The sequence below is a fragment of the Chrysemys picta genome, chromosome 7 (genome assembly GCF_011386835.1).
Source record: "Chrysemys picta bellii isolate R12L10 chromosome 7, ASM1138683v2, whole genome shotgun sequence".
Classification (NCBI taxonomy): Eukaryota; Metazoa; Chordata; order Testudines; family Emydidae; genus Chrysemys; species Chrysemys picta.
Genome location: NC_088797.1, coordinates 48137550 through 48155157, shown reverse-complemented (window position 1 = coordinate 48155157; position 17608 = coordinate 48137550). Strand labels below are relative to the sequence as shown.

At 51.9% G+C, this 17608-nt stretch overlaps 1 protein-coding gene across 3 annotated transcripts in view; it reads right to left on the bottom strand.

Moving 5' to 3' along the window:
• SEMA3G (semaphorin 3G) overlaps positions 1-17608 on the bottom strand; it is a 62280-nt gene that overhangs the window by 28602 nt on the left and 16070 nt on the right. For all 3 annotated transcript variants that reach the window (XM_005285257.5, XM_042861782.2, XM_042861781.2), the window contains exons 2-3: positions 10201-10361; positions 4960-5022 (exon numbers count right to left, since the gene is read on the bottom strand). In XM_005285257.5, coding sequence (XP_005285314.2) covers positions 4960-5022; positions 10201-10361 — 224 coding nt within the window. The remainder of the gene's footprint in view (positions 1-4959; positions 5023-10200; positions 10362-17608) is intronic.

Genomic DNA, 17608 nt, shown 5'->3' with positions numbered 1-17608 from the left:
CCAGCCCGATTAGCCCTGAAATATTTATATGAAGGACAGGTAGCCCACTGGTGAGCATGTTACAAGTCCCCCTCTTTGCCACTCCACAGAGGATGTGAGCTGTTACAGCCCACAACTGCAAGGCATGGGCTCTTTAGCTCAACCTATAGCAGCTTATGCTTTTTAGCTCCCAAGGTCCCCAGTTCAGTCGCTAGTATATCAGCCAAGATAGCAGCCATCACAGATGCAGTGAAAAGGAATAGGATGGGATTATATTTCCTTCAGCCATCAGTTTTATGCATGGTGAGCCATTTCCTTGGGACAGCGGGGCTGGGTTGGTGACAAAACAGCTTCCGTTCGAATTAGCTCCTGGAAGCGAGGTACCAAAGGTTATTCTTCTAAAAAGAAATTCAAAATATTTTCCTGAAATAAGAAGTCATCTCCAGTAACCTTGTTTAAGAGAGAGAAAATCTACCTGCATGTCCTGGGGAAATAGACAGAGACACTTCCTTATTGCTAAAGGAACAGAATACAATTTGGAAGAATGCTGACAGTCCGTTTCCATCTGTATCTCTGCTTCGAGCCTTAAATTCTCACTGAATAAAGCACTATGGATGCCAGTCGCGTCAATGGTGAGTCAAGTGATTCCTACCAGAATACTGATATAGGGCCAAATCCAGACTGGGCTAAGCCTGGGAGTTTCAGGTCTCCAGCCCCACGGTTTGTAAAGCTTTGAGACCCAGTGCTAGGGCCAGGCTATCACAAATGCCAGCTATTTAGCTGCATTGCTTTCCCATGTTTGTGAGCACAGCTGGACACCTGACTCCCATGCTGGAAACCTCAGCTTTTCCACCCTTCAGTGGAGGTGGTGCCGTGCGATACATTCAGCTCCTGTGATTCTGCGTTATTCAGCAATCGTAGGAGACCAGTCTATGTTCCTCTCAACCTGGGAGATGGGTTGGGTAATAGCATGTGGACCCTTTGTACCTCTAGATCCCTCTTCCCATCTGAAGGCTTTTCAGCGAGCTGTGTGGAATGGGTTGGTGGGGTCAGTCCAGTTCCTAGCAGGGAGGGGTCCACTTCACAGGAGCCACCATCAAAATTGACAGAGGAGCCATGGGGCAAACGGGCTATGAAGGCTCCTCTCCCAGCTCTGCGGCTGGCCCCCTTCAGGCTGAGGGGCCTTGTGGGGAAGTTTGATCACCCTGTGGATAAATAGAGGCCCTCAGACTTAAAGGCTGGGATCTTTCCTACAACTGTTTATGTTCACTTAAAGAAAGCAGGCTGCCTCTGGAGCTCTCACCTCAGCCCCGCGGCATGCGCCGCCGAGTGCTTTGCCGGGTGCAGAAGGCGTTCTAAGGACTCAGTCTAAACCTGTCGGCTGTGATGAATTTCTGTTTTCTTTCGGCTGAATTACGGCGTTTGGAGAGAGGCCCTCTGCAGCTGCTCGCCTTGCGTCGGCGTGAGCGACGTGCTCCTCTCAGGCAAGAGGGCTCTACTGGCAGACGTGGAAACTCAACAGCAGCAGCATTTAGAACAAAAGTCACTTGTTCTGCTCCCGCCGTCCCTGTTTTTGAGGCCTCTCTTCCTTGCTACCCAATGGGCCGGAGAGAAAGACCCTAACTTGGCTGGTAAGTAACTCCCAACAGTCCCCTGCTTGTATTTCTCTGTCCTCAGGATGCTTAGAGACCTCTGGACAGACAAATCAACGAGCATCAAGAAAATGATGGCAAGAAAGCAATGATGCATAGCAGTCCAGGGAATGAGACTCTACAGGTGAGATCCCGACCCACATCAAAGTCATTGGCAAAACTCCTATTTATGTCACTGGAACCAGGATTCCCCAGCCACATATCTAACTGCTTGGTTACCATGTATTGACACATCCTCCTCATTCTTAATGGCTGATTGCCATTCCTTAGCCTGTTCTGATTGGTGAATTTCTGTTGCACTAACCCACTGGAAGAGGCTTTGATCAGTCTTCAGCTGAAGGGAATGGTCATACGGCTCTGACAAGTTCAATAGAGATATGCTGATTTACATCAGCTGAGGATCTGGCCTATAGTTGTTTTTTAACTTAGGAAATAAAGGTATCACAATCCAACAACTTGTACAAAGATGCACCCATCTCTGAACCCATTCAGTCTGTGAGCATGAAGAAACACAACCTGGAAATCAATATTCCTACTGGACAATAGCTTGGGAACACTATTCAATAGGAAAACAGCCCACACAGTGTATCAACTGGAGATGGGTAGGCCAGTTTCTAAAACACAAGAACCAGCTGAGACCTCAGTTCTAATCTCCAGCTGAACCAATCAGAACCTTCTATTTATTACATGTGGGTAAGTAGCCCATTCCCAAACCCATAAGGGACTGCCACTTTGGCTGAAATCCTTCAATCTCATCTGAACCAGCTTGTATCTTCATAACATACTAGTTCTGGGGTTCCGTTGTGGTTGCCCCTCTCTCTGTTGGAATGCATGCTTGCTAGGGGGAGGGTATTGGTTAATCAAAACAAGGGCAAAATGGTTGAAGGATTAGCCTTTGGGAGGAGAAGGATGGGGTTGGTGAAGGAAAGAGAAGGGAGACCTCAGATCATTTGGATATGGATCTGAAACTCTGAGGGATTCTCAGAACCGACCCTCCAGCCTTTCAGAGCCTCGCATCTTCTTGTTACCAGCAGCAGACCCCAGACTAGACTGGGTTCTGTTTCAGCCCCAGAACCCCTGCCGAACAGGGAGAAAAGCAGCCAGAAGCTGATGAGAAGAACAAAACTATAAGGAAACTGCAGCAGTGAAAAGAAAACATGAACTGTGGATTGGTGAGTAGGGAATACAGGGGAAATGGATAAACACGTGTAAATCCTGGGCAAACGCAAGAGGGGAGCAGTAGCAGGCCTTTGATGTGCCTGCCTGTGAAGCTAGTGGAAAGAGTTAACCCCACACAAACGACAAATCCAAGGCAATGCTGATATTTTTAACACAAAACACCTGACTCATCCACTCCCAGCATGATCATCACTGGGAAGATGGAAGTATTTTTAACTCCATCAGTACAAGCAGCAGTCAGATCGGATGAGCCTGGCTTATCTGGAGCTGCTAGTGGCTGGTGAATTCCATGAAGCCAATGTCAGAACTAACAGCCACATGCTCCATTCCAAGATGGCAGGAGCCCCGATCTCCCTGTTCTGCTGAGTACACAGATGCTGAGCCAACCTCTTTGTGGTCCAACTGTTGGTTTCTCAGCCTCTCTGCTGTTTATTTTTCCTCGGTAAAAGTCTCTCAAATAGCAAGGGCTAGGGGAATGGAGAAAGGGCGCCCCAGGGCCTGGATCCGCTGGTGAAAGCTTGCAAAATAAACATGTGGAGGCCAAACTGAGTGACAGCCACTCCTGGGAGCAATTAACTTTGGGATGGACTATCAACAAGGGGTTCTCCTGCCCCCTCGCTCCCTCCATGGTCTCAAATCGTGGTTTTAAAATAACCATTTGTAAGGAGCAGGGGGAAGAGTCAGGGAACTGAAATCTGTCAAACACCCTCCAGCAAATAATTCAGCCTTGCCCACCAGCTCCTTGTTGCTCACTAAGGACCATGTACTGCTCCTTCTGGCCAGGAGCCAAAGGCCACTGAAGCCAATGGAAAGGCTCCTATTGACCTCAATGGGCTTTGGATCAAGATTTAAGCATGCAATGCACATCACGCCCCAGGGCCAGCGGGTGAGAGGAGATTTAGTCCGCTCCCTGTGCTGGTTCAGTATACTACACCCCACCCCCATCTCCCCAGCCAAGACCACTCACCATCTCATGCACAGCTGTTCTGATGGGGAGACACCAAAACTACCCGCAGCAGAGAATGCCCCAGCTCATGCTATGGTATTTGCAGTCTGCGTGCGTGTATGGAAGGTGTGGAAAGCTACCAGTTCAAACGGTGTGCCCACACTGTAGTCAGGAAATGTGACTGCAGCATGTGTAAGCTCAAAGCCAGCTCAGGTATATCTACGCAGGCTGCAATCAGATCTCCCGACCGCAGTGTAGACACATCCAAAGACTGGCTTCTACTCTGCATTCACTAAGCAAACTGCTTTCCACGTATACAGTTCCAAACTGTTCTGCTGCCAGTTCTGTAGTTAAAGCCCTAGACTGGGATTGAGGAGATCTGAGTTCAGTTCCTGGCTCCTTGTGTGACCCTGAGCTAGTCACTTAGTCTCTCTGTGCCTCCATTTCCCCATCTATAACATGGGGAGAATAATCTTTCCCCGCCTCGAAGGGGCTTTGTGAGGATCAATCCATTAATGTTGGTGAAGAGCCCAGATGTGACAGTGAGAGGGATCATATAAGAACCTCAATGTGAGCACAGAAAGGCAAAGCGACTTGTCTGAGGTCACACGCGGTGAGCTGTGACTACACCATCCAGGTTCTATGCACTATCCCCCAGCCATGTCCCCTACCTATGGGAAGGGGAACCACATCCCCGAATATAGAAACAAACACTGCCTCTTCAACTGCACAAACCCAAGACAAGGCCTAGTTGTCAACTGCTTGTTACAGTCTGCAGTCAGGCACATAACACAGTGACTCCGCCCCCGAAGCCGCAGCCGCTCAGAAAGGACGAGAAGGGCTATAACACACAAGGGGTGAGGTGAATCCTGCTAGGGCGGTCCGATCATTGTTTAGTGACCAGGCAGAGTCAGTTAGAGAAGGGGCCAAGCAGGAGCTGAGATCTGCTGGGGCTCACTCAGCATATAGGCCTTGACAGCTGGTAAGTCAAGGATGCAGGAAAAGGGCCCAGAACAGGACAGCTCCATCCCTGGAAATGGGAGGGAGTGTTATGGGAGAAGGGGGCCAAGAGAGAGAGACATAAACAACCCCTTTATCGCCTTCTTTGACAGCTAGAAGTGCATGGAAAAAGAAGTCAACAGAGCCGAGGTGAAATCCAGATCAACCCCATCAGGAGATTTTAGGAGGAACAGGGTGACTTACCGTTGGGTCCTTCCCCTTCTGAAAACACTCCTCCTTCTGCCCAGGGAGAGGTGGCCAGTAAATCTGAAACAGAAGACAGGAACCTGAGGCCAAGTCACTCTGGGGACACAAGCAAGGGGGGACGGAGGGAACTGGGACGAGGGGAAGATTTTGGGGGCAGAACCCCTTAGGAATCCACTTCCTCCAAGCAATCGGCCTAAAAGAATCAGGGATGTTAGGACCCCAGGGCATTTGGCCTCCTCCAGATGGCTTTGATTTCTGGATTGGGGCAGTGTATTAGGAAACAAAAGCTCTTCACAGCTTAATCTTCCCTGACAGCCGATGGAAGAGTCTCACTGCTCGTAAACATTAAGGAGTGGGCAGTGAGTGGGCAGAGTTCCCTCCCCAGTGCACCCCAATCCTGACCTGCAACCCCCGCTGCTATTCTAACTTTGCGGTCCCAGCCCCCCTTCCCCAATTTTTGATCAGAATTTACTTTCACTTCCACAAGTGTAAGCTTGGCTTTAGTGGAAGGATCCCAGATTTACACTGGCATAACTAGAATCATTCTTCCACCCTTTGTCTGTAACCCTAGCAGATAGTTATCCTAGCCACCGAGGGCTTTGAAAGTTTGTCTTACAGTGACCTCACTGATGCTGCTTGGCACAGGAATCTGGATAAATGAGAAACATATTCATTTTTTTAGATGAGAGTCCCTGCTGATCTTCCCGACCCCCCAGGGGTGGTCTCACCCCCTCACAGCCACAGCTCTAGAGCTAGAGACATACAGCGCGGTTTATCTTTTGCTATTTGTCCAAATAAAGCCAAAATTACAGCGAGCAAAGACACCAGCTGAACCGAGAGGGCTAAGTCGCTTAGAAAGCCCCTTACATGATGTGTTTCATCTCTTGGGCTCAAAAGATTGAAAGACTGATTTACAAAGATGAGTCAGTTTCATTACTCCCCAGTCTACATGTGGGGAAACTGAGGTGCGAGGTGGGGCTGTGACTCGTCCCAGGTCCCCCAGCAGAACAGTGGCAGAGCTGGGAACAGAGCCAGATTTTTCAAGACCCAGTTTAGTCCCCTGCCCCCAGAGTGCTAAGGGATAATTAAACCACCTGGAATACTAGCCTGGCTTGGAGCTTCAGTAGCACAATTCAGTGCTGTAATAACAACAGCAGTCTCCATTTACACCGTGCTTGTTATCCAAAGTAGGGCACTGCTGCCCCTGTTTTACACATGTGCCAAGCCCCACAGCAAGTCAGTGACAGATCTGGGCATAGAACCCAGGAGTCCTAGCTCCCCAGTCTCACTGCTAACCGCTGTGCCATACTGCACCCCAGAAAGAGCCTGTCTGAGCCTCAGAAAAGTGTCCGTGTGTGTCTCTGACATACGGGTTTGCGGTGTGTGGGTGAGCGGGGCCCAGGTGTGAAGCAGGAGCATCTTGAGGTGAGGCGTGACCGTATGAATCCCGCATCTGCTCTGAGTGCCTGCGACTGTGTGTTTGCATCAGAACCCTGTGTTTGTGGCAAAGGGCTGGACGCGTCCGAACGGAGGCTTTGTGCGTGGTGGGAGCGTGTCAGAGTGGGGGGGCATGTCTTTCCTTGCAGGGTCTGTGTGTGTAGTGATGTGCGCGTACTGGTGAGTCAGAGAGAGAGCATGTGTGTGTGACGAGGTGGGTGCCTGATGGGTGAGGCAGACGCATCTTCCCCCTGCTGGCACCCTCGTGGGTGCCTCCACCGCTCAGATAGAGGGCAACCCTTGACCTTTTCTCTGTGTCATTACAGAGACACTGAATTTCCCTTCTCTGCTGCACACAGTCACCGAGGCAAGGCTGTGGGGGCCGCTCCAGCTCTCAGCTTGGCCTGACAGGGTTTCCAAGCTGCTGCGGTCACTGTCCTCAGGCAGGAATCCCCTGTGCTAACAGCCCTGCTATAGGACAGGCAAAGAGAGCTGTTGGATTAGGAGAACCCCACACGCCCGAGGGGGAAGTGGGAATGGGAGCCCAGTTACCAGGCCAAGACCCAACACCTTTCAATGTGGGGCTATGGGCCTGGATTGCTCTGCAGTCTCTAGTCTGAGCCATCTTCCCTCCCCACCCTGCCGTTTCCTGTGGGCTCAGGGATTCAGATGCAGCCCTCAGGAGTGGACAGGGGTGTCCAGACTGGCCTGATGACCTGCCATGTAATTCTATGTGGCAGATGAGCTCGAGCACAGTAGAGGGGAGTTAGCCCTGCCTAGCAGGGAATCCAGATGCCCGGGTCTCCTTGCAGGAACGTGCACTGCACCTGGCAGGGGTGGGGTTCCTCCCTGCGATTGCATTGCTGCCACCAACTTCTCCCCTTCAAACTGCCTATCTGAGTCACTGAAATGCAAAGCGCTGCCTCTCCTTCCCCGCTACCTGCCTGCGGTGTCATTCCCTGGCACTGATTTGGAGGAGACCAGGTTTGGAAGGACCTGGAGGATCCTGATACCTGGATCAGCAATGACCAGGCACTCTGTGGACCAGGCATGTGCTTAGCCTCTGGACAAGGGCCTGGCAACCCCAGCCTCGGATGGTCAGGCTGCATCACAAATGGACACCAGCCTGAAGATGACACTAACAAGTGCTGCACTGGTGGGTCTCTGTCTCCATGCCCTCCTGGGCTTCTGATCAGACTGTCCCATCAACAGGCTCCATCTCTTACTCATGTGCATCATCTTTCCCTGGGGCGAAGGAGGGATTCGCTCCATGCTTACTCACTGATCTCCCTGCCCCAGCATACTGCTCCATTTACAGACTAAGTCTGTACCTACGAGGATGGCACTACCCATCCCCATGTCCCAAAAGTCAGGTTCTGGGGGTTCCGCCCTCACATTGGCCTCCTTCTGTGCCCCTAGGAGCCAGAGGAGAATTGGCTAAGTTATGCCTGATGAGTTACTGGTTGCATCAGCGCTCTGTAGACAGAGGAGTACGCCAGCACTGATCATAACGCCAGGCTTGTTTGACCTCTTGATGGCTGCAGAGAAGTTCAGACCCAAACCTGGACCTCAGCTACCCAGTTCAGATCTCTCCCTAGAGCGAGCTGTAACAGAACCCCCAAAACATCCCTGGACTCCGGGGCAGTTCATATGTGGATCCAATTGGGAGCCAAACTTCCCAAGTGGGCACCAGCTCTCTTCCATCCCTAGGGAAGGGTTCGATTCGGATCATACACCCAAAGGCTCAGCTGATTATCCACCCACTACCCCAGCCATCCAGAACTCTTCAGTCTGCAGACGGGAGCTGGAAATCTCATGAGAACAGTCTCTCTTGTGAAACTGGCTTCTAAAAGGGCTGGAACAGCCTGTCTCTCTGCAGTGTGTCACATTAGCCTCCATGCCTGGCCTGGAAGTGCAGAGCCATACGCACGAAAAGGAGAATGCAATAAGTCCCCCTACAGTGGAGATAAAGATACACAAGGCAATAAATAAGGACTTCATCTACTCATCGGCTGAGAGAGGGACAGATCAGAACTCATGAGGTGAGAGCCCGGTGGGGCACAGGGAGGGTGGGAGCAGGAGTCTCAGTTAACGACATTATTTTATGTCTATTAGCAGAGACCACGGCCCCTGGGCTGTTAAAACAATCCTGCTTCCGTCCAAAAATGCCTTCAGCCCACTTAGCTGTGGGGGAGTCACCACGATAAGGTAGCGGCTATTTATTTATTCTCATAACATGGTTGAAAACAGTGGACGTAGCTGGGTTGCCAATGGCAGACGCCTATGGCTCATAATTCAATGTGTGTCAGGCCCCGGGCTCACAGGAAGAGGAGGAAATGAGATCCAATTACACTGACTTCCCTTGGGAACCCTCCCTCTTGCTCTGTTTCTTACAGGAGTGGGGAAGGGAACTCATACGCTGACTGATGGGGAGGTTTCCTCCAGTCCCCCCATGTGTAGGAGAGCATGCTGGCTGATAGGCCTCACCACACTCCTGTCAGCAGGTCTTCAAGAGGGGGTTCAGGGACAGAGGGGGGAGGCATACATTTTGGTTATGGTCCAAGGATCTGCTCCAGGGGAGGAGATGGGGTTGGGCTGGGTCACAAGCCCCCCGTTCCCCTCTGGGGGGGAACCTGGGAGAACAGCTGAGACCCTTTGATCCAGCTTACACTCAGCGGGCTCTGTGGAGATCTAACCCAACACGCCAGTCAAAGCTCAGTAGGGACAGAGCATCAAGGGAAGCAGCGCCACAGAGCCATGTGGGAGAGGGATCCATCGCGCATTAAAAGCAATGAGCCCACGCTGTAAAGTCTGGGGAATTTCAGAGACTGGAATTCGGGGACCCCCAGCATAGGGAAATCTGCAGCATGGGAGGCAGGGCACGCACTCGGCAGCAAAGGGAGAGTCAGGGAAGAACTGGCACATCACTGTGCATTGAGGGTGGGTTTCCCAAAGTGACCTACCTCTGCTCACATTGACGTCAGGGAGTTTTACCATGGAGTCTGACGGAAGCCAAGCTAGGCCAAGGCTGAGCGCTTTGGAAAACCACAGCCCTAAACACTACTAGACCCAACCTAAACCAATGAGAACAGTGACAGGAGGCAGGGGATGCCCATGTGGGCAGGAGACCCCCTGGATATCCATCGAAACCCAGGCACAAAGCAGGGCCACCAGCCACCACCCTGCTGTGCCTCCAAGGCAGACTGAAAGACTGGTGGGGTGCAATCCTGGGCCCACTGAAGTCAAGGGCAAAGCTTCTATTGGCTTCACTGGGGCCAGGATCTCGCCATGGCATTTCAGAATTGCCTGCCCCAATGTCCCCACTTTCTTGTTTTCCATCCCCACTTGCACTGGTTTTACCTTTGGCCCAGTCATCGAATGGGCTGATTCATCCTAAGGGTTCCATTGATTGCCAGCAGTGTGGCCGCAAGGCCTGTCCTTCCATGCTGCTCATTACAGTTCGTTGCAGGCTAACCCCTGCAGGCTGCATGCCTTCCCATACATGCACCCAAATTCCATTGGGTGTAATGTTTCCGGCCCCTCTTTAATGAGCTCTGCCCAAGGTCCAGTGCTCCTGGAAGATCCCTGCCACTGCTCCTGACCTGCATGCCCCCTCTTATTCCAGTTCTAGCCACCCCACAGCTCTGCTGGTGCACCTCAGTCCCGATCCCTGACCCAGTCTTTGGCCACCACACCTGGCCCGTCCACGCCAGCCCAGCCCTGTGTCACGTGCATTATGTGCGCTGTGTGGAATGGCGCCGCCCTGCTCACCCACACAGGTGTGGAGAAATTAGGTGTTACCTCCTTGGCATCCATGCTGGGCTGATCCAGCCACAGAGAGTAGAGTGCATCTTTTCCCCCGACAAAGAGCCGGTCGCGGTATTCATCCAGATACAGGGAGCGGAAATCTGGGAAGCCCCGGTGGCCGAGGAACAGCTTTGAGCGGTTAGCAGCCAAAAGATCTGAAGGCAAAGAACAAGGAGAATCTACTAGTGATGTCACAGCACATGAGGGGTGGAGATGGGGGGACACAGCGCAGATCCCCAACTCTAATATGTCTGCAAAACCAGCACAATCATGCCCAGCTCACTTACCCCCTGGGAAGCTCCATTATAACAAAGTACGACAGCCTCAGGGTTGCTCTAACGTACTCTCTGTTTCCCCCAGCCCACTGTGTGCCCTAAACAGTAGAGAACAGCCGTAGTGTAATGCACTCAGGCCATACCTTGGCATGCCCCCAATTTGCCACCTGTGCTGGAGGCTGGGAGAAGGCTAGTGTAGACCCCTCACCCCAGCTCTACCCTATTTCCAGGGCTGTTTCTGTCCATTTTAAGGTCCCTTTAGGCTGCTGTCGTTGGCTATTGCTGCACTGCAGCTGGAGATGCTTTCTCTTGCCAGGGCATCCCTGACTGGGAGAGGCGAACCGAGTTGGATCAAGTGAGAATTGTTCTGAGGCTTGACCCCAAAACTCCAGCTACACTTGAGCCATTTGGGTCCAACTCCTGCCAGGACTGGGAGCAGCAGAAGGCCATGTCAAAGGCATGGCCAGCCTGTGTTTGCAGCCCTGAGAGCTTCGCATAAGGCCCTGCCCTTGGGGGTTCTCCCGACCCTTTGAGGTTGACCCTTTGTTAGTTTCACGTCCAGCCCAGAGCACCAGGCCCTCGATGCAGCTGGGAGCGCTCACCGCACTTAGCGGCAGGAGCTGGACGGAGCCATCGTCAACCGGGAGTGAGGACAGGAGGGAAATTTACTGCTGATAAAAGCCCTGAAGATAAATGTCCTATAAAGAGTCTGTCAGTGCGTCAGCAATTAAACTTCCCTCTGCAGACAGCCCAGAGCACAGGACAACCCCAGGGGCTGCTGGGAAGAGGCTCTGCAGGCCAGGAGTGTGAGGAGACCATTGTGAAGGGGAGAAGACGACAATGCACCAAAAAAGGGGTAATGGGCTGCCTGGGGCGGGGGGAATGGAGAAAGGAATTGCCTACTCGGTATAAACCCACATGCCCACTGCTGCCAGCCCCACACTGCTCCCATACATCAGGCAAGAAGATACAATTCACACACAACCCTACACACACAACTCAGAGCTACACATGCAGGGCATCTGTCCTGTGCACACTTACGTATTAACCTTACCAGGGCCATAAATCCCGCCCCTTGCAGCACCCCCTAGTGACCGAGAGCACTGGCATGCCCTAGGAATGTGCCCCCAGCCCTGACTCCTCCCGGGAGGAATTGCCCTACTCCTCAGTCCCTCGCCCTCCAGGTCAGGATAACACCTCCCAGGATCTGCCACCTCCTTAGACACACAGGCATCTTCTGTTGCCGTGGCACTATCACGTGTGTGCCAGTCAAAGGAAGTAACTAACATACTAGTTGGGGATTGGATGAGACATGCCTAGGCTCCAGTTTAAAGACAGATTAGATAGATAAACCTCCCTGTGTATATTCAGACACATTCACTGAACAGAACCTCGCTCATGCAAAACTACAGCACAATAAAAGCGAATGCTCCTGTTCCCAGCTAGAGCTCAGCGCAATCCTGATGGGGCGTTCTTGTCCCTGTGTTGGAGCAGCTGGGGGATGGAGTGGAGGCAGAAGGCCCTGCTCTGTTCTGTGCTGCCTTGCATGGGCTCCCCAGTGCATTCCTTTTGCATACTGAGTGAAGAAACCAGCATCCTAGAGATTAGGCATCTGGAGCCTGTGGTGCACCGGGAATTCGGACTGCGGAAGGAAAGACAGAGACTTGAGGTTTGCCACAAACGAGCCACTTGCCAAAGACAGACCTAGCCAGCTTCCCATTAAGGATCCTAGTTGACCAGGCATTTCCTGTACCAAGAAGTACGGCAATTGGGACGCCGGCTAGAGAGCATTCAGAACGCCGTGGACACATATTGCTATGTAACAACCCCAGCCGTCCACAAGAACCTACGCTGGAACCTGAAGCACAGAAGGAATGGAGCAGGGGTGCTCCCGGGAGACTTGAAGGTCTTCTCCTAACCCCGCCCTCCTTCTCATTCTGCTCCTTTGGCCCAGTGGCTTCACAGCAAGCTGGCAGCACCCCGAGGGAATCCACAGTCAGATGGCGATTTTCCAGTCCTCCGCTAGTCCTTATTCCCTCCAGGACACAGGAAGGGGAACAGGCTGCGTTTGGTATGATGGGGTGTTCCACGGACTGGGCAAACTCACTGTGAATACGTGGCTTACAGTCTCTGTACACTCCATCCTCTGGGATATGGGGCATATGGGATATGGGGATATGGGAAGGAATGATGGATAAGAAGCAGAGGTGGGAGCTGGAAGAATGAAGGGGGAAGAGGAGCTGGAGAGAGCAGGGAGAGGTTGAGTAGAGGAGTCAGAGAAGGCAGGGCAAGACTGACATGTAGCACGTCAATGGAAAGCTGAGTTGGCGTCACCACTATGCCACACTGATACTGCCTGGGGCAGATCATGTCCTGCTCCCTGGAGTTTTCCTGTCATTTTTCTGCCACCCACTGCAGGCAGGGGATTGGAGGGACAGGTCCTGGCAGCTGAAGAGCACGTGTAACAGTGGCACACCTGCTCTCAACGGGGGGCAGGGGTGAAGAAAGGGGTGCAGATTGTGACGCCGAGTGACCTTCACAGAATCTCAGCTGGCACTCTCCAGCTCGGGGCGGGGGCAGGGAGACTGTTATTGGAGGCCTGTCTCCGCTGAGCCGTGCGTATATCTACAATTAGATAAACTGAGAGAGCAGCATCTTGGCACCAGGCCCTGGGCTCAGGAGACCGAGGTGCTGGTTTCCAGCCTCTCTCTCCTTGATTCTCAGTTATTCCCGGTCAGCTCAGGACACACTGGAGCAGCAACAGGCCACCTTCCTGCACCAGCAGCTTGGGAAGGGAGCCAGCAGGATTGTTCTGTCTGGGGAAGAACTTCACATTAAGAGTCTCCAAAGTCATAACGCCCAACAAAAGGTCTCCCCGAGTTCCCACGCAGGACTTTGGAACAAGCGGAGCAGAGAGAGGTTCAGAAGAGCCCATCCAGGCTCCCCCACATTCTCTGTGACTATGCTGGCAATGATTCAGTCCCATTCACACTAGTTCACCACCAGCTGACGGGGGAGTTGGGGAGGATCCATGACTGAGAACCAAGTTATCAGTAGAGGATTTTTCTGGGGGAGTTACAGCCATTGGCAGTGGCACGTCAGTTCTCTGGAGGCCTCCAGCCAACTTAGACCTGTTCAGCAAATCCCCAATTCTGTCTCTTAATACCACGCCTAAAGGCATCAACTAAAGGTCCCCATAAACCTGAGACCCAGCTGCACCCAAATCTCTGCTTGATTTTTCTCTTCCCACATAGCCAGCGCTAGTTCTGGATAAGGACTAAAGCTAACCTGACCTCTGCTGCTATCCAGTCCAATCTAAATTCCATGTGACAGCTGTTTTAAAAGAACATTAAAGTTGCAAAGTGAATCATGCAAAAAGTCAAGAAATGCCAGAATTCAGGTTGTCTGTATGCAACCTTAGCTTTGTCCCTTTGTATGTATGCATTCCAATAAAGTCTTCAACTACACAACCTCACAGACAGTGTAGTGAATGAGGCAGCTATTGACAGGCACATTCACTACACAACCCTGAGTCACCGAGCATAGCCCTTGAGGGCCCATATATGTTCAAATTAAGGTAATTTCAGATGTGCTCCACATTTACCCTGTGGCAATAGCAAGTACAAAGATAAGGCCATGAGCCACAGGACCTTGCCTCATTCACTTTATGCCCTGCCTCCTTCTCTGCATAGCCTGTCCACTGCGGATGAAATTCCCCCTAAGGCCTAGGCATCACTTACACCCATTTGGGGAATTAAAGAGATGCATATGCATTGTTTAGACAATCAGCATAGGGGTGAATTTTACCTGGAATGAAGCAGTGAGACTTTTCATTTGCCTTCTGGTGTTTGAGCATTTAAGGTTGGCATTTGCAAGCTTCTCTCCATAACTGGAGGCAAGGAGCTTACCTTAATTTTAAAATGAGTCTCTCTAATCACATGACTCCATCAGCTGAGGCCATAAGACAGGATTTCTTCATCTCTAACCTATGTGAGCTTTGCTCCTCAGAAGCTCATTGAGCAACTGGAGCAACCTCCAGCTGTGACGTCTCCACAGCAACAAGGTGTTTTGTCACCAGCAGTGGATAATGACATTGGTCTGGGGAATAAGCAGCAGGAGCAGGTTAACCCTAAAGAGACAAAGATCCCGTTTCTGGGCAATGAAGAGGGAAGAACAGGAGTGAAAATACCAGCTTTCCCAGCAGAAGTGCCTCCAAAGAGGAGAGTTTCAGAGTTCTCCAGGCATCGGCAGCTCCTTAAAGATGGTTCCTTCTTGTTTAACTTTGCTGTCCCCTGCAGCAATAATTCTGTATAAACTGACCATTAAGCCCTTTATCCCCAGCGGTGTAACTGATACACACACACACACCCTTCTCAGGGCGCTCAGCCACTGAAAATCCTCCTGGATAGAGGAGAGGGGAGTGGAGAAGGACTGTGAAACCAGGACTTCACCAAATCCACCTCCAGCTCGTTAATCCCCTCCCTCCCCCCCCCCCCCACTCTGATGTCAAAGGGAAGCGTGAATGGCTCCTTTGTGTAAGGTGTGCAGGCGTGGGCAGGGTGCCTTAGAGAGGGAGGTGGATCGATAAACTGGCCCGTTTGCATCCAGGACCTGAGCTAGTTGTCCCTGAAGCGAGCTTGGCTGTTCTCAGCCATAATAAAAAATGATGCATGCCCAGCAGGGCTGTCAGCTGGATGCCCCATCCCATAACACGTACCCATGGAGAGGCCACCATTTCTCAGGTTCCAGGGTGACAGTGGTGGGGTCTGTCCTATGGCTCCCAGTGACTCAGGCTTGGTCTACACTAAACCCCCAAATCGAACTAAGGTACGCAACTTCAGCTACGTGAATAACGTAGCTGAAGTTCGAAGTACCTTAGTTCGAACTTACCTCGGTCCACACGCGGCAGGCAGGCTCCCCCGTCGACTCCGCGGTACTCCTCTCGCCGAGCTGGAGTACCGCAGTCGACGGCGACAACTTCCGGGTTCGACTTATCACGTCCAGACAAGATGCGATAAGTCAAACCCAGAAGTTTGATTGCCAGCCGCCGAACTAGCGGCTGGGTATAGACGTACCCTCAGAGGAGAGGAAACCCTTCAGGATAATGGTGAGTGCGTGTGGGACTGGCACCTTGTAGAGGTGAGAAAAACGCAGCTGAATCAGGACAGCTCAAGGCTCTTTCCCCGTGCCCCCAGCCTTGCATGGCGTTTGCCATGGGATCTCAAAGCACTGACGGACTTACGTCTGGTCCTGCACCCCGCTGTCCTCCCTTAGCAAAGCCAAGCACCTCCTCTCTTGGATCAAACACTTCACCACTTGCTGGGTGGAAGGGGGGCTCAGAGCGACCCTCCCATGACCCCTTCTGGCTTCAGGAAGAGGGTGACAATGCAGGGCCCACTGCTGCTCCCAGCAGTGGGAGCAGAGCACTAGTGTAGACAGGGTACAGGAGGCATTGTAACCACCATATCAGCTAAGCTTACTGTAAGGAGGGCGGGACAGCAAGGTGGTTAAACTACCGGCTTTCTGTCTACACTAGGGCCTCCCCCCGCTGCTGCTACTTCCCAACCAAAGCACCAGGAGAGAAATGTTCAGCATGAAAGCCTAGTGCAGTCACAGCCTTAGTGGGCAGAGGCCGGCAGGGGAGAAATGTGGTAATTTGGGGTCTCCGTGTGCAGTGAGCACCAACCAGGTTCACGGCAGCCCTGTAAAGCATTAGTTCCACTGCACAGCGATGGTAAAATATGAGTCTGGAGTGGACAACTGAGACCCTGCCCCGAGCGTGGGAGGCCATAATTCACCGCAGTGACAGCAAGCTCCCAGCATGGTGAGGGGAGATGGGGGTAATTTGTCATCAAGTCCTGGGGCCGTTCCACTGATGCTGGCTGATGAGGATGCTGGGCCAGAGGCAGCCCCCTCCCCTGCCTTTGCTTGGGATCCTGGTCACCTGCTTCCCCTGGGGCAGCTGGAACTATTGGATCAGGAGGAGAAACTAGGATTTTTCACAGTAATGATCATTGAGATGGACACAAGGAAACCCAGGAGGATAAAGCTCCGTTGTTTCCTGCATTCAACATCTATTTTCCAAGCAGCCCTGACAAATTAGGATTCTGCCAACTGAATATTAAACTTACACCCAACTACTGCCCAGATCCAGTGCCACAGTCTCTTACCCTGAAGTCCCCAGGTGGCTCTGCCTCTCCCCTGTTGTGGTTTTGTGCAATTCTGAGAGCGGCTGCCCTTTCCCACCCCAACCTCCAAGTTCAATGACTTCCCAGAGAGATTATTTTCCCTGCTGTAGCAGGATCTCTGATCTGAATCAGGAGTGAACCAGGACATCAATTAAAGCAAACAAGGATGGGGAAGGAAAGAGAAGGGAGAACATGGTGCTAGCCAGGACAGGCAAAGTAGGTAAAATACAATCAAAACTGGCCTGAACTTCCTCACCAGATGGGACCTCAAAGCTTTGAGTGCATTTGGTTAATATCTCTGTCTCATTATTTACCATTTGCATGGCCTAATTCTGCAGACTGGGGCTCTGATTAGCAACCCGGGCCCAGATTCTGATCTCAGTTCACACTGGTGCAGACCGGGAAGAAATCAGTGGAGTTCTAATGGTGTGGCTCCAGAGAAACAGAGATCAGAATCGGGGCCGATGCACCACTCCATTCTGATGGCTTGTTTGGGCAGAAATACCCACGCTGGCAGGGCAATGATACCCACGAATATTTTCACTCCTCTTAAACAGCCTCACATGCAACTAATTCTGTGCACAGCTACCCACCAACACGCCCCAGTTGCTCTGCTTGTCGACACACACCAAGCGCACTGAGGTTTGAGAATGCAGCTCCACATGCCTTATTCATGATGTGGAGTGACCCATGCTGCCAGTCATTCGGCTCTGAGGGACGCTAGGGGCTGGAATCAAGGAACCCGGCTTGGTGTTAATTACTAGCAGTACGGTTGTTTGTGTTGCTGACACAAAACTTCCATTCTAATCCTCATTGTCAGGAGGTTTAGAACATGGCTGGGTCAGGGCTCCTTGGCCCTGCTTCTGAGAGTTATCTATTCCAATGGGAGTTAGGTGCTTAAAGACACATGAGGGGGAAAGAGTAACGAATATTAGCCCA